This window comes from Salmo salar, chromosome 11 (genome assembly GCF_965601325.2).
Source record: "Salmo salar chromosome 11, fSalSal1, whole genome shotgun sequence".
Classification (NCBI taxonomy): domain Eukaryota; kingdom Metazoa; phylum Chordata; class Actinopteri; order Salmoniformes; family Salmonidae; genus Salmo; species Salmo salar.
The window spans coordinates 112,838,894-112,860,826 of record NC_138301.1 but is presented as its reverse complement, the minus strand read 5'-3'; the positions used below and the strand labels follow the sequence as shown (position 1 = coordinate 112,860,826).

At 42.9% G+C, this 21,933-nt stretch overlaps 1 protein-coding gene across 1 annotated transcript in view; it reads right to left on the bottom strand.

Annotated features, from left to right (window-relative positions):
- LOC106563761 (uncharacterized) overlaps positions 1-20,448 on the bottom strand; it is a 33,673-nt gene extending 13,225 nt beyond the window's left edge. The window contains exons 1-17 of the mRNA XM_082958286.1: positions 20,428-20,448; positions 18,830-18,856; positions 18,608-18,634; positions 17,381-17,407; positions 15,536-15,562; positions 12,218-12,277; positions 10,963-11,079; positions 8,575-8,610; positions 8,466-8,492; positions 6,352-6,405; positions 6,200-6,262; positions 4,606-4,671; positions 4,367-4,411; positions 1,519-1,563; positions 1,325-1,414; positions 1,153-1,206; positions 976-1,032 (exon numbers count right to left, since the gene is read on the bottom strand). Of these exons, the coding sequence (XP_082814412.1) occupies positions 976-1,032; positions 1,153-1,206; positions 1,325-1,414; positions 1,519-1,563; positions 4,367-4,411; positions 4,606-4,671; positions 6,200-6,262; positions 6,352-6,405; positions 8,466-8,492; positions 8,575-8,610; positions 10,963-11,079; positions 12,218-12,277; positions 15,536-15,562; positions 17,381-17,407; positions 18,608-18,634; positions 18,830-18,844 (810 nt within the window). The 5' untranslated portion in view covers positions 18,845-18,856; positions 20,428-20,448. The remainder of the gene's footprint in view (positions 1-975; positions 1,033-1,152; positions 1,207-1,324; positions 1,415-1,518; positions 1,564-4,366; positions 4,412-4,605; positions 4,672-6,199; positions 6,263-6,351; positions 6,406-8,465; positions 8,493-8,574; positions 8,611-10,962; positions 11,080-12,217; positions 12,278-15,535; positions 15,563-17,380; positions 17,408-18,607; positions 18,635-18,829; positions 18,857-20,427) is intronic.
- Between the last annotated feature and the right edge of the window lie 1,485 nt (positions 20,449-21,933).

The following is a 21,933-nucleotide window of genomic DNA, read 5'->3' as shown; positions in this document are numbered from 1 at the left end:
GAGTCTGGAGACGCCGTGGAGAACGTTCTGCTGCCTGCAACATCCTCCAGCATGACCGGTTTGGCGGTGGGTCAGTCATGGTGTGGGGTGGCATTTCTTTGGGGGGCCGCACAGCCCTCCATGTGCTCGCCAGAGGTAGCCTGACTGCCATTAGGTACCGAGATAAGATCCTCAGACCCCTTGTGAGACCATATGCTGGTGCGGTTGGCCCTGGGTTCCTCCTAATGCAAGACAATGCTAGACCTCATGTGGCTGGAGTGTGTCAGCAGTTCCTGCAAGGGGAAGGCATTGATGCTATGGACTGGCCCGCCCGTTCCCCAGACCTGAATCCAATTGAGCACATCTGGGACATCATGTCTCGCTCCATCCACCAACGCCACGTTGCACCACAGACTGTCCAGGAGTTGGCGGATGCTTTAGTCCAGGTCTGGGAGGAAATCCCTCAGGAGACCATCCGCCACCTCATCAGGAGCATGCCCAGGCGTTGTAGGGAGGTCATACAGGCACGTAGAGGCCACACACACTACTGAGCCTCATTTTGACTTGTTTTAAGGACATTACATCAAAGTTGGATCAGCCTGTAGTGTGGTTTTCCACTTTAATTTTGAGTGTGACTCCAAATTCAGACCTCCATGGGTTGATAAATTGGATTTCCATTGATTCTTTTTGTGTGATTTTGTTGTCAGCACATTCAACTATGTAAAGAAAAAAATATTTAATAACATTATTTCATTCATTCAGATCTAGGATGTGTTATTTTACTGTTCCCTTTATTTTTTTGAGCAGTGTATATAATATAAGCCATTTAGCAGACGCTTTTATCCAAAGCGACCTACAATCACAAGTGTATACATTTTACGTAAGGTTAGTCCCAGCAATTTAACCAACTATCCTGGCGTTGCAAGCGCCATGCTCTACCAACTAGGCTACAGAGGACCCCTTATCATTAAGAAGACAGAGGGACCAGTTACCCACCATGTAACCCTGGGGCCCGGGAGGCCCTGGAGGGCCTGGGATAGAGATCCTCTGGGCCTGGAGCAGAGAGCATTAGTGTTAACATAACCAGACGTTACACAATCATATAACACAACTAGACCTTGGTGAGGTATCACACTTAACAGATACAAGTTTGGTATCTAAACCGTTACTGACCAGACTGTCCTCAAACGTTGAATCCCCTCGCTCTCCCTTTTTTCCGTCACCTCCCTAAGAGAGAAAAATATACTATATGGACAAAATCTACAAGGCAGGGGGATAGTAGACTTCTGTGCCATGCCCATATCCCATTGGGTATCCATCAGGACACAGCTCATATCACACTTACCGCAAGCCCAGCTTGGCCCATCAGGCCTCGCTCTCCCTTCTCCCCTGCCACTCCAGGCATCCCATCATCACCTCTATCCCCTTTGGCTCCCTATAGAGAGGCGGCGCAACATGACGCCGATAGCACTGAGGAACACTGCTCATATTGATTTCATAGTACAAGAATAATTAGTCATTACAGGTCATGTCATTTACCTTATCCCCATCAGCTCCAGGTGCACCAGGTGAGCCTGACTCTCCCTGTTGGCATGAAGGAGACAGGTAAACATGAAGGAGACAGGTTAACATGAGGAGACAGGTAAACATGAGGAGACAGGTAAACATGAGGAGACAGGTAAACATGAGGAGACAGGTAAACATGAGGACACAGGTAAACATGAGTAGACAGGTAAACATGAGGAGACAGGTAAACATGAGGAGACAGGTAAACATGAGGAGACAGGTAAACATGAAGGAGACAGGTAAACATGAAGGAGACAGGTAAACATGAAGGAGACAGGTAAACATGAAGGAGACAGGTAAACATGAGGAGACAGGTAAACATGAGGAGACAGGTAAACATGAGGAGACAGGTAAACATGAGGACACAGGTAAACATGAGGAGACACGTAACATGAGGAGACACGTAACATGAGGAGACAGGTAAACATTAGGAGACACGTAACATGAAGGAGAGAGGTAATCATGAGGAGAGAGGTAATATGAAGAGACAGGTAAACATGAAGGAGACAGGTAAACATGAGGAGACAGGTAAACATGAGGACACAGGTAAACATGAGGACACAGGTAAACATGAGGAGACAGGTAAACATGAGGAGACAGGTAAACATGAGGAGACAGGTAAACATGAAGGAGACAGGTAAACATGAAGGAGACAGGTAAACATGAAGGAGACAGGTAAACATGAGGAGACAGGTAAACATGAGGAGACAGGTAAACATGAGGACACAGGTAAACATGAGGAGACACGTAACATGAGGAGACACGTAACATGAGGAGACAGGTAAACATTAGGAGACACGTAACATGAAGGAGAGAGGTAATCATGAGGAGAGAGGTAATATGAAGGAGACAGGTAAACATGAAGCAGACAGGTAAATATGAGGAACTAGGTAAACATAGAAGAGTGAGGTAAACATGAAGGAGACAGGTAAATATGAGGAACTAGGTAAACATGGAAGAGTGAGGTAAACATGAAGGAGACAGGTAATATGAAGGAGACAGGTAAACATGAAGCAGACAGGTAAATATGAGGAACTAGGTAAACATGGAAGAGTGAGGTAAACATGAAGGAGACAGGTAATATGAAGGAGACAGGGAAACATGAGGAGACAGGTAAACATGAAGGAGACAGATAAACATGAGGAGACAGGTAAACATGAAGGAGACAGGTAAACATGAAGGAGACAGGTAATATGAAGGAGACAGGGAAACATGAGGAGACAGGTAAACATGAAGGAGACAGATAAACATGAGGAGACAGGTAAACATGAAGGAGACAGGTAAACATGAAGGAGACAGGTAATATGAAGGAGACAGGGAAACATGAGGAGACAGGTAAACATGAAGGAGACAGATAAACATGAGGAGACAGGTAAACATGAAGGAGACTGTTAAACCTGTATGCCTATTGTCAATTCATAAACCAAAGCCATACTGTAGATCACTGTTCCATTGCTGCATATGCCAACATAATTTGAAACACAATGACACTTTGAAACATTTAGCAGACACTCTTATCCAGAGCGACACACAGTGCATTTGGAAAGTATTCATACCCCTTGACTTTTTTTTGTTACGTTACAGCCTTATTCAAAAATGTATATAACAAAATTCCCCTCATTTCTCAACACACCATACCCCATAAACTGAGCAATCAGGGGAGAAGGGCCTTGGTCCAGGGAGGTGACCAAGAACCCAATAGTCACTCTGACAGAGCTCCAGAGTTCCTCTGTGGAGATGTGAGAACCTTCCAGAAGGACAACCATCTCTGCAGCATTCCACCAATCACTCCTTTATGGTAGAGTGGCCAGACGAAAGCCACTCCTCAGTAAAAGGCACATGACAGCCCGCTTGGAGTTTGCCAAAAGGCACCTAAAGACTCTCAGACCATGAGAAACAAGATTCTCTGATCTGATGAAACCAAGATTGAACTCTTTAGCCTGAATAAGGGTGACACATCTGGAGAAAACCTAGCACCATCCCTATGGTGAAGCATGGTGGTGGCAGCATCATAATGTGGGAGGTTTTTCAGCGGCAGGGACTGGGAGACTAGTCAGGATCAAGGGAAAGATGAACGGTGCAAACTACAGAGAGACCCTTGATGAAAACCTGCTCCAGAGCACTCAGGACCTCAGACTGGGGTGAAGGTTCACCCTCCAAGAGGACTCTAAGCACACAACCAAGACAACGCAGGAGTGGATTCGGGACAAGTGTCTGAATGTCCTTGAGTGGCCCAGCCAGAGCACGGACTTGAACCCAATCGAACATCTCTGGAGAGACCTGAAAATAGCTGTGCAGCGACGCTCCCCATCCAACCTGACAGAGCTTGTGAGGATCTGCAGAGAAAAAATGGGCGAAACTCCCAAAATACACCTGTGCCAAGATTGTAGTGTCATACCAAGAAGATTCAAAGTTGTAATCACTGCCAAAGGTGCTTCAACAACGTACTGAGTAAAGTTCAGTTTTTTTTATTTTTGTACATTTGCAAAAATTTCAAAAAACCTGTTTTTGTTTTGTGATGATGGGGTATTGTGTGTAGATTGAAAACGATTTAATCCATTTTAGAATAAGGCTGTAACGTAACAAAATGTTGAAGTCAAGGGGTCTGAATACTTTCCGAATGAACTGTAGTCAGATGTCATAACCAACACATTGCGCAATGTGTATAATGGAATGATGAAATAGGGTACAATGACAAATCTCCAGAACAAAATCTCTTCCACCGACGACAGGATTGGAACCCTGGTTTGCTGAGCACAGTGGATTAGCAGTACAGCGCCTTAACCACTCGGACAGCTCTTCAAACACAACTAACCCTCACCTTTGAACCTTGGCCTCCTGGGGGCCCTGGTGGCCCTGGGGGACCCTGCAGGAAAAGAAAAGTAGAAAAGGAAAGTGAGAATATACACTGCACAGGGGACTGTTACACAGAATACATATCTAGAGAAATATGGCATGAGGGAAACTTTTAACAATAAATAAAATGGTATATTCTGAATTGGTGGGGTTGTAATGCAAAGCAGAATGTTGTTTTTGATCAACAAAAAATATAGAACTCACCTGAATGACTTGGCCAAGGCCGATGTTGTCATAGGAGCCAGGAACAGCCTTCTCTCCTGGTAAGCCCTGCAGAGGGAGACAGAGACAAACACACAGAAAAAATGAATGAATAAAGATTAATAAAGGTATTGGAAGGGGGTCTCCTGTCTCCCCCTTCTCCCCCTGTGTCTCCTGTCCACCCCCTTCTCCCCCTGTGTCTCCTGTCCACCCCCTTCTCCCCCTGTGTCTCCTGTCTCCCCCTTCTCCCCCTGTGTCTCCTGTCCACCCCCTTCTCCCCCTGTGTCTCCTGTCCACCCCCTTCTCCCCCTGTGTCTCCTTTCTCCCCTGTGTCTCCTGTCTCCCCCTGTGTCTCCTGTCCACCCCCTTCTCCCCCTGTGTCTCCTGTCTCCCCCTTCTCCCCCTCTGTCTCCTGTCTCCCCCTTCTCCCCCTGTGTCTCCTGTCCACCCCCTTCTCCCCTGTGTCTCCTCTCCCCCTTCTCCCCCTGTGTCTCCTCTCCCCCTTCTCCCCCTGTGTCTCTTCTCCCCCTGTGTCTCCTCCCCCCCTTCTCCCCCTGTGTCTCCTCCCCCCCGTGTCTCCTCCCCCCCTTCTCTCCCTGTGTCTCCTCTCCCCCTTCTCCCCCTGTGTCTCCTTTCTCCCCCTGTGTCTCCTGTCTCCCCCTTCTCCCCCTCTGTCTCCTGTCTCCCCTGTCTCCCCCTGTGTCTCCTGTCCACCCCCTTCTCCCCTGTGTCTCCTCTCCCCCTTCTCCCCCTGTGTCTCCTCTCCCCCTTCTCCCCCTGTCCCCCCCTTCTCCTCCTGTCCCCCCCTTCTCCCCCTGTGTCTCCTCCCCCCCTTCTCCCCCTGTGTCTCCTCCCCCCCTTCTCCCCCTGTGTCTCCTCCCCCCCTTCTCCCCCTGTGTCTCTTCTCCCCCTTCACCCCCTGTGTCTCTTCTCCCCCTGTGTCTCCTCTCCCCCTTCTCCCCCTGTGTCTCTTCTCCCCCTGTGTCTCCTCCCCCCCTTCTCCCCCTGTGTCTCCTCCCCCCCTTCTCCCCCTGTGTCTCCTCCCCCCCTTCTCCCCCTGTGTCTCCTCCCCCCTGTGTCTCCTCCCCCCCTTCTCCCCCTGTGTCTCCTCTCCCCCTGTGTCTCCTGTCTCCCCCTTCTCCCCCTGTGTCTCCTCCCCCCTGTGTCTCCTCCCCCCCTGTGTCTCCTCTCCCCCTGTGTCTCCTCTCCCCCTTCTCCCCCTGTGTCTCCTGTCTCCCCCTTCTCCCCCTGTGTCTCCTCTCCCCCTGTGTCTCCTCTCCCCCTTCTCCCCCTGTGTCTCCTGTCCCCTCCTACATAGAGTGAATACATACAGTAAGACCTCAGCATGCCTCCCATTCCAGTGCATCCCCACTGGGCACAGACTTCAGTTCAAACGTAGTTTTAAATGACTTGTCAACTAATGTGAATTCAAAGTGAAATCAACAAACAACAATTGCAAATACAATCAATTTCCCACCTTGATTCAATGTCATGACATTGACATTTATTGATAACGTCTCAGGGTCATTGCTGTATGTAACACCAATCTTTTCTCCATCTTTCAAGACATCCATTTCCAAATTCCTCCTCTATTTACCTTCATCCCTGGTAGTCCATCAAGGCCAGTCCTGCCCTGGTCACCAGCAGGCCCCTGCTCCCCCTGTCACAGACATGGAGATAGAGTGAGACTGGGCAAGAGAAGGGAGAGGAGGAAGAGGAGGAAGAGGAGGAAATAATATGATGTCACACCTTTAACCCCGGAGACCCCTGTGATCCAGGCATGCCCTGCTGTCCATCCTCACCCTGTAAGACATTACATTCATGGAATATATTAGTTAACCTGTAAGACATTACATTCATGGAATATATTAGTTAACCTGTAAGACATTACATTCATGTAATATATTAGTTAACCTGTAAGACATTACATTCATGTAATATATTAGTTAACCTGTAAGACATTACATTCATGTAATATATTAGTTAACCTGTAAGACATTACATTCATGTAATATATTAGTTAACCTGTAAGACATTACATTCATGGAATATATTAGTTAACCTGTAAGACATTACATTCATGTAATATATTAGTTAACCTGTAAGACATTACATTCATGGAATATATTAGTTAACCTGTAAGACATTACATTCATGTAATATATTAGTTAACCTGTAAGACATTACATTCATGGAATATATTAGTTAACCTGTAAGACATTACATTCATGGAATATATTAGTTAACCTGTAAGACATTACATTCATGGAATATATTAGTTAACCTGTAAGACATTACATTCATGTAATATATTAGTTAACCTGTAAGACATTACATTCATGGAATATATTAGTTAACCTGTAAGACATTACATTCATGTAATATATTAGTTAACCTGTAAGACATTACATTCATGGAATATATTAGTTAACCTGTAAGACATTACATTCATGGAATATATTAGTTAACCTGTAAGACATTACATTCATGGAATATATTAGTTAACCTGTAAGACATTACATTCATGGAATATATTAGTTAACCTGTAAGACATTACATTCATGTAATATATTAGTTAACCTGTAAGACATTACATTCATGTAATATATTAGTTAACCTGTAAGACATTACATTCATGGAATATATTAGTTAACCTGTAAGACATTACATTCATGTAATATATTAGTTAACCTGTAAGACATTACATTCATGGAATATATTAGTTAACCTGTAAGACATTACATTCATGGAATATATTAGTTAACCTGTAAGACATTACATTCATGGAATATATTAGTTAACCTGTAAGACATTACATTCATGGAATATATTAGTTAACCTGTAAGACATTACATTCATGGAATATATTAGTTAACCTGTAAGACATTACATTCATGTAATATATTAGTTAACCTGTAAGACATTACATTCATGGAATATATTAGTTAACCTGTAAGACATTACATTCATGGAATATATTAGTTAACCTGTAAGACATTACATTCATGTAATATATTAGTTAACCTGTAAGACATTACATTCATGTAATATATTAGTTAACCTGTAAGACATTACATTCATGGAATATATTAGTTAACCTGTAAGACATTACATTCATGTAATATATTAGTTAACCTGTAAGACATTACATTCATGGAATATATTAGTTAACCTGTAAGACATTACATTCATGGAATATATTAGTTAACCTGTAAGACATTACATTCATGGAATATATTAGTTAACCTGTAAGACATTACATTCATGGAATATATTAGTTAACCTGTAAGACATTACATTCATGGAATATATTAGTTAACCTGTAAGACATTACATTCATGGAATATATTAGTTAACCTGTAAGACATTACATTCATGGAATATATTAGTTAACCTGTAAGACATTACATTCATGGAATATATTAGTTAACCTGTAAGACATTACATTCATGGAATATATTAGTTAACCTGTAAGACATTACATTCATGGAATATATTAGTTAACCTGTAAGACATTACATTCATGGAATATATTAGTTAACCTGTAAGACATTGCATTCATGGAATATATTAATTAACCTGTAAGACATTATATTCATGGAATATATTAATTAACCTGTAAGACATTATATTCATGGAACATATTAATTAACCTGCAAGACATTATATATATTATTTTATTTTCATTGGGGAGTTTACAGGTACAATATTCAGATTAATTTAAATTCATAATTCCATAATTAATCTAAAGACATTAGATTATTGAAATGCATGAATTAATCACAGATGATATAAGTTACATATATATAATACATGTATACGGGTGTGGAAGTGTGTCTGCATGAGAAATGTAGATATTGTACCTTCTGTCCAGGAGGACCCATCAGTCCCTGTGTTAAGAGTACACGTTATCAGCATGATGTGTGGCATATACAGAACACCTTATAATATCAGGAATAAACAAAGGCTTACCTCTAATCCATCGATTCCATCTTGACCAGGTGGACCCTGTGAAGAAAGTTCAAGGTCAATCATCCATCCAAAAGTGAAGTAAGATCAAACTGAAGAGCAGAGCAATTCCATTGATCCTCCACAAGATGGCAGTATTTCATACAAATACATCAATTGTGTTGTGTCCTCCAGTAAATTAGTGAAGTGTTTCTGTTTCTGCTGCACCTACTGGGATGGTAGAGCAATTTGCATGTATAAAAAACAAACAACAAAAGCAAAACGATAATTCTTAATCCCCCTCCTTTCAGTACCCATACTCAAAAGGCAAACCGCAGGCCGAATCCTGACCCAGAATCCTGACCCAGAATCCAAACGCAGAATCCGGATGCAGAATCCGGACCCACAATTATTATTGCATTCTTTTGGATTTCGGTCGAGATTCAACTCCTTGTATCACATGAACACACATAAGACATGAAAAATGTGTAGAATTGCAGGAAATTAGCTTTAGAACTGCGCATCTTTCTCTTTGCCAACAAGAGGGGTTTGAACAGTTGTGGTTGCATGGGTTGTGAAGTGGGGATTTATTACTACGCCGATAAATGACAATATCCATCCGGATCTTTGCCACCTAGGAAATTTGTATGACCAAACCTTCTCAAATAGTATTTGAGTACCCCTGGCCTAAAGCTAAAACATCTGGTGTTTATAATGACATTGATTAGTGACATCTCCATCAACAATAAATAGCGCTCTGAAATCTTTAGTGTTCTGACAATGAATCCCTTTGGCATCCATGCCAAACTACTTATCAGGACAACTGTCTGTCTGTCTGTCTGTCTGTCTGTCTGTCTGTCTGTCTGTCTGTCTGTCTGTCTGTCTGTCTGTCTGTCTGTCTGTCTGTCTGTCTGTCTGTCTGTCTGTCTGTCTGTCTGTCTGTCTGTCTGTCTGTCTGTCTGTCTGTCTGTCTGTCTGTCTTGCCCTCCCTATCACATGACATGACAGACCCACCAGCGGTCGCAACAACAGGAAATGGCCTCAGTGCTTGTTGACCCTGACACATCTGCTGCATACGGAGAGCGGTGTGATCGACCTCATTTCAGAGCTGTCCTGGCTGGATCAGAGCTTCAGCCTCTGTATTGCTTGCTCTGAGGGGTTTTAGGCTGGGTATCTGCAAAGCACTTTGTGACAAGTGCTGATGTAAAAAGGGCTTTATGAAATAAAACAGATTAATTCGATTCTCTTTTATTCAGTAGAAAAGATGGAGAGAGTGAAAGGAAATGAACGGTTAGCTTTGGATACTATTCTGCATTTGACTGATTAACGGTAATGTCCAAGTTCCACTCTATCTACATGAACCACCAAAACATTTTTATTTTATTATTATTAGTTTGTGGTTGCCATGGTGGCATGAGGTGGCCTAGGCAGAGAGCTCCTGTAAATTTCTAAATATTTTATTATTTTAAAGGGTTTTTTGGCAACTTAAATTTTTGTTAGCTTAGTAAGTTTTGATGATTTATATAACGATCCAACTGTGTCATAAGACTGGCAAGTCAGTTGTCTTGTCAAGATAGCCCAGAGGCTAGCTAGTTAGCTAGCTTTTGATTTGAATAAAACTGGAGATAGCACAGGCTTGGACATCACAGTGGCTTGCTGTAGTTTTGAGTGGATCTCTCACTCCAAAGTGGACAATCCCAATAAGTGATGTGCAGTGAGCCTCTGGCACCCTAGCGAAATCTAGCGGACGCTGGCTGTCACCCAGGTGGGTACTACATGTTGTTTGAGGAGTATCTACCCACGGAGTCTGCAGAGAGGCTGGGAACGGCAAGGGCTGGCCTGAAGATCGGGACCTGTCTTACTGACTTGTCCCCCCCCCCCCCCCCCCCCCGTACTGGAGGTGACCCCCTACTCTGCTTCAGGGCATCAGAGGAGCTGGGAACAGCGTGACGGAGGAGAGTGCTGAGGGTGGGAGCGTGATAGTTCTTGACTGTCTTTCAGGAGACTATTGTAGGCTTGGCCTATGTGTGGGATGTGACCTGGACGCGCCAGCCTCTGTTGAAGACCAACAACTACATGTACTTTTGTTTTTTAAGCGTCATTGAGATTATCTGTATAATGAAAAGCGCTATATAAAATAGATATATTATTATTATCTCTCCTACCAGTAAAAATGGAAGGGATCCCTGCCGCTACCTCGCTTTCCAACCAAGGTGCATGAACTGAGGAGCAAACTGAAGTAGAGAGGAGATTCAGTAACTCTTGGAGGACAATGGAAGTAAATAAAAAAGCGTATTATTTGTTAAACCAACTAATTTCGTCTTTTGGCCTTTCCTCTCTCTCTCCTACCACCATATGTAGTGAGACGACTGTAGTGACATGGATGAGAGGAGGAGAGCTGTCTTACTGTACCTGCTCTCCAGGGGGTCCTCTGGGCCCATCCTTCCCTGTGTTCCCAGGTGGTCCTCTGGGCCCTGGTGATCCAGGGGGCCCCGGGGGTCCAGGGGGGCCAGCCTGACCCTGGTCACCCTTTATGGACAGGGAGGGAGAAGTATGAGATGAAGTAACAATCCCAATTCCCACAGTATTATCAATCAAACAAGTTGCAAAACAATTGTATTGTGACACCCCAGACAAGTTATTGAACCACTTTCAATATCTTCAGTTTGAGCAATGTTCTGTATAGTTAATTCTAAACTTTGTCTCTTTTCACAAAGTGTCTGGTGTTGCCGCCAACCATCTTCACCAATGTGCAAAAGTGAGTCTAAAACTCTAAAACTCCTGCTATGCATAACATTCACGCTATAAGACTGTTGAATGACAGATGTGGTTGTATTCAAAACAAGATGTTTAACAGTCATATTATCAGCCATTTATATTGTCAAGTAAACAACAAGCTATTCTTATTCTCCAATTTGCATAGTTCTGACTGGCATTCTTTCCACCAATTATCATCCACAAACAATGTAATTTATTCAAACTCACTTTACAAAGAGGCATAATTTACTTTCCCACTCATTTTCTCTCTAATTTGAAGCAGACATATGAAAAAAAGTGGCAGAGCGGCAAACAGAGAAATGCTTGAGGCCAATAACATTGTACATGTGTGAGGTGTAAAAGAGTGAGGAAAAGTCACAGAAGAAGAGAGGGTGAGCCAGCTTGAAGGAAGAGAAGAGATAAGAAAAAGAGGGCTGAGATGTGCCCACTGTACAGTACCTTCAGGAGGCGTTTGTGAAATGTGTGCTGGTCGCCAGAGAGAAAGCCGTGGTCAAAGTGAGGGAAGACCATCTGACTCCAGAGAGATAGGGAGAAAGGGAAGAGAGAGAGAGAAGCCACCAGAGACACAGAGTAAAATAAAATGAGTTATAGAGAGAGAGAGAGAGAGAGAGAGAGAGAGAGAGAGAGAGATGAGAGAGAGAGAGAGAGCGAGAGAGAGAGAGAGAGAGAGAGAGAGAGAGAGAGAGAGATGAGAGAGAGAGAGAGCGAGAGCGAGAGAGAGAGAGAGAGAGAGAGGTTAAACAGTCATTTACAACTGATGTCAGCAACTCGTTTTCTCTATAGGCTGAACAGAAGAAGAGAGATGGAGAAGGAAGCAAAGAGAAGGGACTGGCTGGATGGAGACAGAGGACCCGGTCAATGAGAGACGGGTGAGGAAGGTGGGACAAACCTTGACCGTGAGAATCTGATTACTGAGCAGACCTGCAGAGCCAGCAAGTGCAGGGAGTCCCTGGGTTGAGGTTTGGACAGCGTTGGGATGGAGGGAGGAGTGAGGAGGGGTGGGTAAGAAGGGGATAATGAAAGACGAGGGTGAGTACAGTGAGGGACAACAGAGGGGTGTTATTGAGGTTATTGATCCATCTGTGTTGGCACAGTTCCAGCATGTGTAAAGCCACTCAACCATAACTATAGACTAGAGTATACAAAGATAATAGCTCTTCTGTCTGGTTTCAAGCCTCAAACAATAGAAGCCTAGTTGTCTCGCGGCCCAAAGTTTTATGATTGACTTCATATAATTATCGACCATCCATGGAGAGATTCTGGCAGTCTTGTACATGATGTTTGTGTCAGAGCTGTGGTCAATATGAATTGCTTTGGGTTTAGAGGCTTTATCTCCCTGGGGTTGTCCAGGGTTGGAGTCAACTCCAGTCAATTCAGGAACTACACTGAAATTTCAATTGCTTTTCAAAGAAGGACATTTGGAATTTGGTTTACTTTCTGAATTGACTGGAATTTAACCCCCCCCCCCCCCCCCCCCCCCAGTAGACTGTATGGACAAAAAGAGCATAACAGTGCCCTCATCTGTCTAATATTATGAACTCTAAAGTACTTATTCCTTAAGAATCCCTTTGGAGTGCCGACTAGGGAACAATGAACTCAAATGGAAAGCAGGCCAGAATCAACTTTGAGACAGACTGAGATGGCTCCAGATTGACAGGAATGCATATGCTCAGTGTTGTAGTATTCAAGACCACATATTGAGTTTCTCGGCCTTGTCTCGGTGTCAGATACATCTTTACTCGGTCTTGACTCGGTCTTAGACAATCTCATAAACTCATAATGTCTTCCCGAGACCAGCCGAGTAAAAAAACAAATAATTATCAGCTCATAAAACCACTTCGCCAGGCCAAATATCCACACTCCCTCATGACCCATTCATAACTTATTTCCTATTGAAACCTGGGCTTCCTACTTCACTAGTAACATTAAGGTCCTTTACTTTAATTTAAAAATATCCTCAAACTTTGTTGCGCTCTTCAGAATTTCCTTGATTCCCTAGTAGGGAAGAATGGGGGAAATTGTTTGAAAGTTGCACGCTCAGTATTATTAGGGGAGACCGGGGGAAGTTGTTACATCCACTGAGTGTACAAAACATTAGGAACACCTAATATTGAGTTGCACCCCCTCAACTCATCTGGGCATGGACTCTACAAGTTGTCGCAAGTGTTCCACAGGGATACTGGCCCATGTTGACTCCAATGCTTTCCATAGTTGTGTCAAGTTGACTGGATGTCCTTTGGGTGGTGGACCATTTTTGATATACATGGGAAACTGTTGCGTGTGAAAAACCCAGCAGCGTTGCAGTTCTTGACACAAATCGGTGCACCTGGCATCTACTACCATACCTCATTCAAAGGCACTTACATTTTTTTTCTTGCCCATTCACCCCATAATTCATTTCTCAATTGTCTCAAGGCTAAAAAATCCTTCTTTAACTTGTCTCCTCCCTTTCATCTACACTGATTGAAGTGGATTTAACAAGTGACATCAATAAGGGATCATAGCTTTCACCTGGATTCACCTGGTATGTCTATGTCTTGGAAAGAGCTGGTGTTCCTAAAGTTTTGTACACTCTGTGTATATTGTCTTTTTTTAAATCTAATATAGACCTGTTTGGGTCAGTGATAATTTACAAACCTGTTTGGGTCAGTCATCATTTATAAACCTGTTTGATTTGTGATCATTTATTTTCCTGTTTGGGTCAGTGATCATTTATAAACCTGTTTGATTTGTGATCATTTATTTTCCTGTTTGGGTCAGTGATAATTTATTTTCCTGTTTGGGTCAGTGATCATTTATAGTGGCTCTCTATTTACCCTCAGTATGCATTCTTTTCACCATTCTAAATGTCTAAAGAATTCTTCTGAAATATGAACACAGAAATACTGGACATGTCGAACTCTTATTATAGTCGCGATTTGAAGCAATTATAATCATGGTCTTGAATTGGACATTTCCCGGTTTCGGTCTTGACTCGGTCTCGGGCCCCTCGCCCCCCTCCCGGTTTCGGTCTTGACTCGGTCTCCCCGGATCTGTCTCTTTAGGGGGTCTCGAACACATCATTGCATCTGCCTCAACAACACAATATAAAAATGAACTAATGTGTAAAGTATGTTAATAGCGAAGAGTAACTGATGGTAAACTAATTGCTTCTTAATAGAGATATATGAACATGACTAACCGCGGTGCTACTTGCCTTGACCCCGGCAGAGAGGACAACAGTAAGGAGCCCAGTGTCCAATGGGTCAGTTATCCACATGTGCTCTACACTGGGCTCTGCCAGATGTCTACACTGCTCCAAGAGGTTTAATTCCCTTCCAGGGTCAGGAGAGGCAACACAACACAGGCCCAAACAGCTGCTACAGTATAGTACAATTCCAGTGACATGTACTCCTACCAAGCTGCTGTTAACTGGGACATTTACACATTCACACCCTTACTTCTTCCCAGTCAGAGTTCAGTTTCACGGGATATTGCAATGATAACTCAGGCAAGGAATTAATAAGACAGACCGTATAAGACAGATGCGACAGTAAGACTTGTTGGGGGGGGGGGGGGGGGGGGGGGGACAGTCAAGTGAATCTATGTGTAATATACTCAGGCATTAGTTCAATCAAAACAGGTTGCCAGGTTACCAAGATACATCAAAGACAACAGCCTGAGCAGAGCGATATGAAGCTGATCTCTTTTTGTTTCTCACAGTACACATAGTTTTGTTGACTATATGAATCCAAAGGGCATTCTTGCAGTGCCAGAAAAACATGTTTATTTTTGGTCTTATCACGGACAGCTGGTAATCGGGTCTTTCTTTAGAGATCTAGACTTATGTGCACAGTGAACAGCAGAATATATTTTAGTTGGGGCTTAAATACAATAACAGGGTAATAGTAATTTAACAAGCCAGACCAGGACACCTGTTTCTAATAGAAGTGTGTTGGGTTGTGGGTTACAGTGGAATCAGTAGGGTTGCCTGATGGGGCTATATATATATATATATAGCAAATGAAACATGATTTTCTTCAGGACTCCTGATTTGACATGGTCCATATCTCTCCCTGTGGTGGACAGAAAAAACTGTAGGCTAAAACAATGGATGAGGGTATGCATCGTGTGCGTATTAGCATTGTATTTGACCTGAGAGAGTGGAGCTGGTAAAATGAGTTCTGGTGGTATTTGAATGATATTATGACATATTTAACTCTCTCACCCTGGGCCCCATATCTCCTTGGTCTCCCTAGAAAAAAACAGGACAATTAGAAAATGTTACATCAAATAGGAAGTGATCCGATAACTATCAGATAGGAACACTACGGGTGATCAAGTTATACAGTGAGGGAAAAAAGTATTTGATCCCGCACTGATTTTGTATGTTTTCCCACTGACAAAGAAAGGATCAGTCTATAATTTTAATGGTAGGTTTATTTGAACAGTGAGAGACAGAATAACAACAAACAAATCCAGAAAAACGCATGTCAAAAATGTTATAAATTGATTTGCATTTTAATGAGGGAAATAAGTATTTGACCCCCTCTCAATCAGAAAGATTTCTGGCTCCCAGGTGTCTTTTATACAGGTAACGAACTGAGATTAGGAGCACACTCTTAAAGGGAGTGCTCCTAATCTCAGCTTGTTACCTGTATAAAAGACACCTGTCCACAGAAGCAATCAATCAATCAGATTCCAAACTCTCCACCATGGCCAAGACCAAAGAGCTCTCCAAGGATGTCAGGGACAAGATTGTAGACCTACACAAGGCTGGAATGGGCTACAAGACCATCGCCAAGCAGTTTGGTGAGAAGGTGACAACAGTTGGTGCGATTATTCGCAAATGGAAGAAACACAAAATATCTGTCAATCTCCCTCAGCATGGGGCTCCATGCAAGATCTCACCTCGTGGAGTTGCAATGATCATGAGAACGGTGAGGAATCAGCCCAGAACTACACGGGAGGATCTTGTCAATGATCTCAAGGCAGCTGGGACCATAGTCACCAAGAAAACAATTGGTAACACACTACGCCGTGAAGGACTGAAATCCTGCAGCGCCCGCAAGGTCCCCCTGCTCAAGAAAGCACATATACATGCCCGTCTGAAGTTTGCCAATGAACATCTGAATGATTCAGAGGACAACTGGGTGAAAGTGTTCTGGTCAGATGAGACCAAAATGGAGCTCTTTGGCATCAACTCAACTTGCCGTGTTTGGAGGAGGAGGAATGCTGCCTATGACCCCAATAACACCATCCCCACCATCAAACATGGAGGTGGAAACATTATGCTTTGGGAGTGTTTTTCTGCTAAGGGGACAGGACAACTTCACTGCATCAAAGGGACGATGGACGGGGCCATGTACCATCAAATCTTGGGTGAGAACCTCCTACCCTCAGCCAGGGCATTGAAAATGGGTCATGGATGGGTATTCCAGCATGACAATGACCCAAAACACACGGCCAAGGCAACAAAGGAGTGGCTCAAGAAGAAGCACATTAAGGTCCTGGAGTGGCCTAGCCAGTCTCCAGACCTTAATCCCATAGAAAATCTGTGGAGGGAGCTGAAGGTTCGAGTTGCCAAACGTCAGCCTCGAAACCTTAATGACTTAGAGAAGATCTGCAAATAGGAGTGGGACAAAATCCCTTGGTGTGCAAACCTGGTGGTCAACTACAAGAAACGTCTGACCTCTGTGATCGCCAACAAGGGTTTTGCCACCAAGTACTAAGTCATGTTTTGCAGAGGGGTCAAGTACTTATTTCCCTCATTAAAATGCAAATCATTTTATAACATTTTTGACATGCGTTTTTCAGGATTTTTTTGTTGTTATTCTGTCTCTCACTGTTCAAATAAACCTACCATTCAAATTATAGACTGATCATTTCTTTGTCAGTGGGCAAACGTACAAAATCAGCAGGGGATCAAATACTTTTTTCCCTCACTGTACCACAGGTATCAAAGGTATAAAGCAAGTTACTATCATGCTTCCAGAATTTCTTTCCATTTCATGTTTCAAATTGTATCATAACTGAATGAATTATACAATAGAAAAGGGGTGTTTTGTCATACCTTTTCTCCTTTTGGCCCAGACAGTCCCTGACGATAGAGGTGAGAAAAACAAAACATGATTATGAACAAGGAAATAATGGACTTTAATGAACTCTGACACATCTCATTCCTTCCAAGATATTCACAGCGATTTTTTCACTTTTCACTTTCCATGCAAAGACCCCCCCCCCCCCCCCCCACCTCTGGCAGAGATCAGGGTTGTGTGGGTTTGAAGAACACAGCTTTTGTTCACTAATTAACTCTCTGTGTCTCTTAGAACGGCTGGAGGACATATGAAGAGTTTTGGCCTCAGTGCATTACACTCTACAATTCATTCTGTGATGAGGTCTTCTTGGAGTGTGTTTAGATTGCGACTAATGAATGGGCTTTGTGAATGAATGGACACAGGCGGTTTATAATCAACACACAGATTGAGTTTCTGTCTGTAGTTTCTATCCGTATATATATTATACTGGTGTTGGAGCATTGGGCTGTTGCATGTTCCTACACCGTAGAATAACAGGAGCCTCAAAGCCCAGACTGTCTCCACACGCAAGGCAACATCTTTACACAGGTCTTGCAATCATTTCCTCTGTATATAGTACACATCATTGAGTAATTACATGTGGGGATAGTGTTGAAAAGCCAAGGCCTTCGGAACTATTTAATGAATCAGATCATCTTCTAAGAAAAGGGTACTTTAAAATAAACTCTGGCTAAATTATAAGTAGCCTCTATTTCACTTTCCAAACTGTCTAAACAGTTGACCAATAAGAAATTGCTTTTTAAAGAGGCTCACGTCAGTCAAGACACACCCCATTTATCCCCTTGGATATAAACACAGGTCTGGCTTCAGGGCTGGCTTCAGGGAAGCCTTCAGGGCTGGCTTCAGGGCTGGCTTCAGGGCAGCCTTTAGGGCTGGCTTCAGGGCTGGCTTCAGGAAAGCCTTCAGGGCTGGCTTCAAGGCTGCCTTCAAAGCTGGCTTCAGGGCTGACTTCAGAGACTCATATAGCACACAGAAGAATGGATACACCTTTCCAGACTAGTAACACAGCTTTGGAATATATAATAAGTATATATTCCATTTACCATGCTCTACCAACTGAGCCATACTAATGAGATGACAGGTGGAGAACACTGGAGTGTTTTGGCAGACGGTCAGCTCTGCTACATCACATGTCCACATCTGGTGTTTGATCATCCAAAACGTGGAGTTAAAGAGATATTTAAAAAGATCATCATACATACCTGGCTTCCCATAGGACCAGGACCACCCTGTATATGGAAGACAATGTTTCATTCACAAAATGATCACATCACAAGTCGTTCATGGCAAGAGTAGAACACATACAATGTTTATGGTAATTAAATAAACACATCGTTAATTAGAGCTGTACTGTATGAAGTAGACTGTGAGCTGAATATCAACATCGTTATCACAACATTAGCATGATGAAGAAGGCTACTTACAGGCTTCCCATCCATCCCAAGTGGGCCCTAGAATACAACAACATGGATAGACGATAAATATTATGTTTAAGATGAACACAGTTGTGTACAGTACATGAATGTTTTGGTAGCAAAAATATAATATCAATTGGGTGCACTGCTGGCCAAATGATTTAGCAGGCCATAGACAAACAGGTAAAAACTCCAGTCAGTCTAGAGTCCACATGTTCACTGTATAGCAAAGTCATTATGTAGGTCGCTGTCCAGTGCTGCACAAGTGCTGAAATGCTCTTGAACTCTGTCCAAAGAACTATCATAATATTCCACAGCCATTGAAGTGAAAAAGAAAAAGACAGATGAATGAAGCAAGGATTCAAAACAAAAGAGACATACATGAACTGTTCTGTGAATACTGTGGGGGGACCTGTGAGTCCAACTGGGCCCACATGTGGTTCTGTCCTGAACACAGAGTTTGGGCTCACATCACTGTTATTATTGGAGCGACTTCACAGGCTAGTGCATTTCCCTGTTGATCCCATCTAAGCATGCGGGATGCCAACACATGCAACCCAATGCATCTGGACCTAATGCCAGAACAACTGGCTCAAACCTTCGTCTGAATAGAATGAACCATTTGATGTTCACCAAATGTGTGACTGCTTGAGACCACAACATAACACCTTTTAAGTCCCCGAGAGATGGATAAGTTGCAGCAGCATCATAAAAACATAATTTTCTTGAGGAGAAACTTCTGAAAGATGCAGTCAGTAGACTTGTTTGAATTATTTATGTAGTACAAGATAGCTGTTCCTGATGTATTCAGTAGATGGGGCTGTCTTATCCTCCTGAGGTCCTGTCATGCCAAATAATGTCCCCCTCTACGTCACAATGGGATTCCATAAACTATTAGCATACATTGCTATATTAATTTGGCCAGGGGACACTTATGGCAGGCCCTCTTATGGTTCTAAAATGAACTTAGCCTTAAGATGCTTTTGGGAAACCGGGCCGAGGAGAGGTGCAGGTGACATTACACACAATAGCTGAACCACTTAACTGGAGCAATGAAGGAAGATCACTATAGTCTAGGACTGGAGGTTATTAGGGAAGATCACTATAGTCGAGGACTGGAGGTTATGGAAGACCATAGTCTAGGACTGGAGGTTATGGAAGACCATAGTCTAGGACTGGAGGTCATGGAAGACCATATTCTAGGACTGGAGGTTATGGAAGACCATATTCTAGGACTGGAGGTTATGAAAGACCATAGTCTAGGACTGGAGGTTATGGAAGACCATAGTCTAGGACTGGAGGTTATGGAAGACCATATTCTAGGACTGGAGGTTATGGAAGACCATATTCTAGGACTGGAGGTTATGGAAGACCATATTCTAGGACTGGAGGTTATGGAAGACCATATTCTAGGACTGGAGGTTATGGAAGACCATATTCTAGGACTGGAGGTTATGGAAGACCATATTCTAGGACTGGAGGTTATGGAAGACCATAGTCTAGGACTAGAGGTTATGGAAGACCATATTCTAGGTTAAATCGTGCTGGTTTAGAGTATTAGAATAATAGAAGGCTTGCTCAGAAAAGAGATTAAGAGTGACATTTACCGGGTAACCATCCCGTCCAGGCGTGCCCTGTTAGGATTACACAGAGAAGAAAAGACAACTAAAGGCCAGGATTAGGATTGAAATCAGGATGCTTTTAAAAAATCCTATTATGGCAGACTTTTCATTTTAATGCTGTAATTCTCAAATAGCATTTACCCTTTACACCTAGAGGTCAAATACTGCAGCAAATACACTTGAGCTGAGCAGAAAATTATTATTTACCTGCTGTTGCCTCCCATGTGTCCATTCACTTACCTTATCTGAAACACAGCCCACTAGGTTCATATATACTCATAAATCTACTAAAACCCCATTAACCATGGTGGAACGGTACTTACTGGAGATCCAGAAACATCTACTAAAACCCCATTAACCATGGTGGAACGGTACTTACTGGAGATCCTGAAACATCTACTAAAACCCCATTAACCATGGTTTAACGGTACTTACTGGAGATCCAGAAACATCTACTAAAACCCCATTAACCATGGTTTAACGGTACTTACTGGAGATCCAGAAACATCTACTAAAACCCCATTAACCATGGTGGAACGGTACTTACTGGAGATCCTGAAACATCTACTAAAACCCCATTAACCATGGTTTAACGGTACTTACTGGAGATCCTGAAACATCTACTAAAACCCCATTAACCATGGTTTAACGGTACTTACTGGAGATCCTGAAACATCTACTAAAACCCCATTAACCATGGTTTAACGGTACTTACTGGAGATCCTGAAACATCTACTAAAACCCCATTAACCATGGTTTAACGGTACTTACTGGAGATCCAGAAACATCTACTAAAACCCCATTAACCATGGTGGAACGGTACTTACTGGAGATCCTGAAACATCTGCTAAAACCCCATTAACCATGGTTTAACGGTACTTACTGGAGATCCTGAAACATCTACTAAAACCCCATTAACCATGGTTTAACGGTACTTACTGGAGATCCTGAAACATCTACTAAAACCCCATTAACCATGGTTTAACGGTACTTACTGGAGATCCTGAAACATCTACTAAAACCCCATTAACCATGGTTTAACGGTACTTACTGGAGATCCTGAAACATCTACTAAAACCCCATTAACCATGGTTTAACGGTACTTACTGGAGATCCTGAAACATCTACTAAAACCCCATTAACCATGGTGTAACGGTACTTACTGGAGATCCTGAAACATCTACTAAAACCCCATTAACCATGGTGGAACGGTACTTAATGGAGATCCAGAAACATCTACTAAAACCCCATTAACCATGGTGGAACGGTACTTACTGGAGATCCTGAAACATCTACTAAAACCTCATTAACCATGGTTTAACGGTATTTACTGGAGATCCAGAAACATCTACTAAAACCCCATTAACCACGGTTTAACGGTACTTACTGGAGATCCAGAAACATCTACTAAAACCCCATTAACCATGGTGGAACGGTACTTACTGGAGATCCTGAAACATCTACTAAAACCCCATTAACCATGGTTTAACG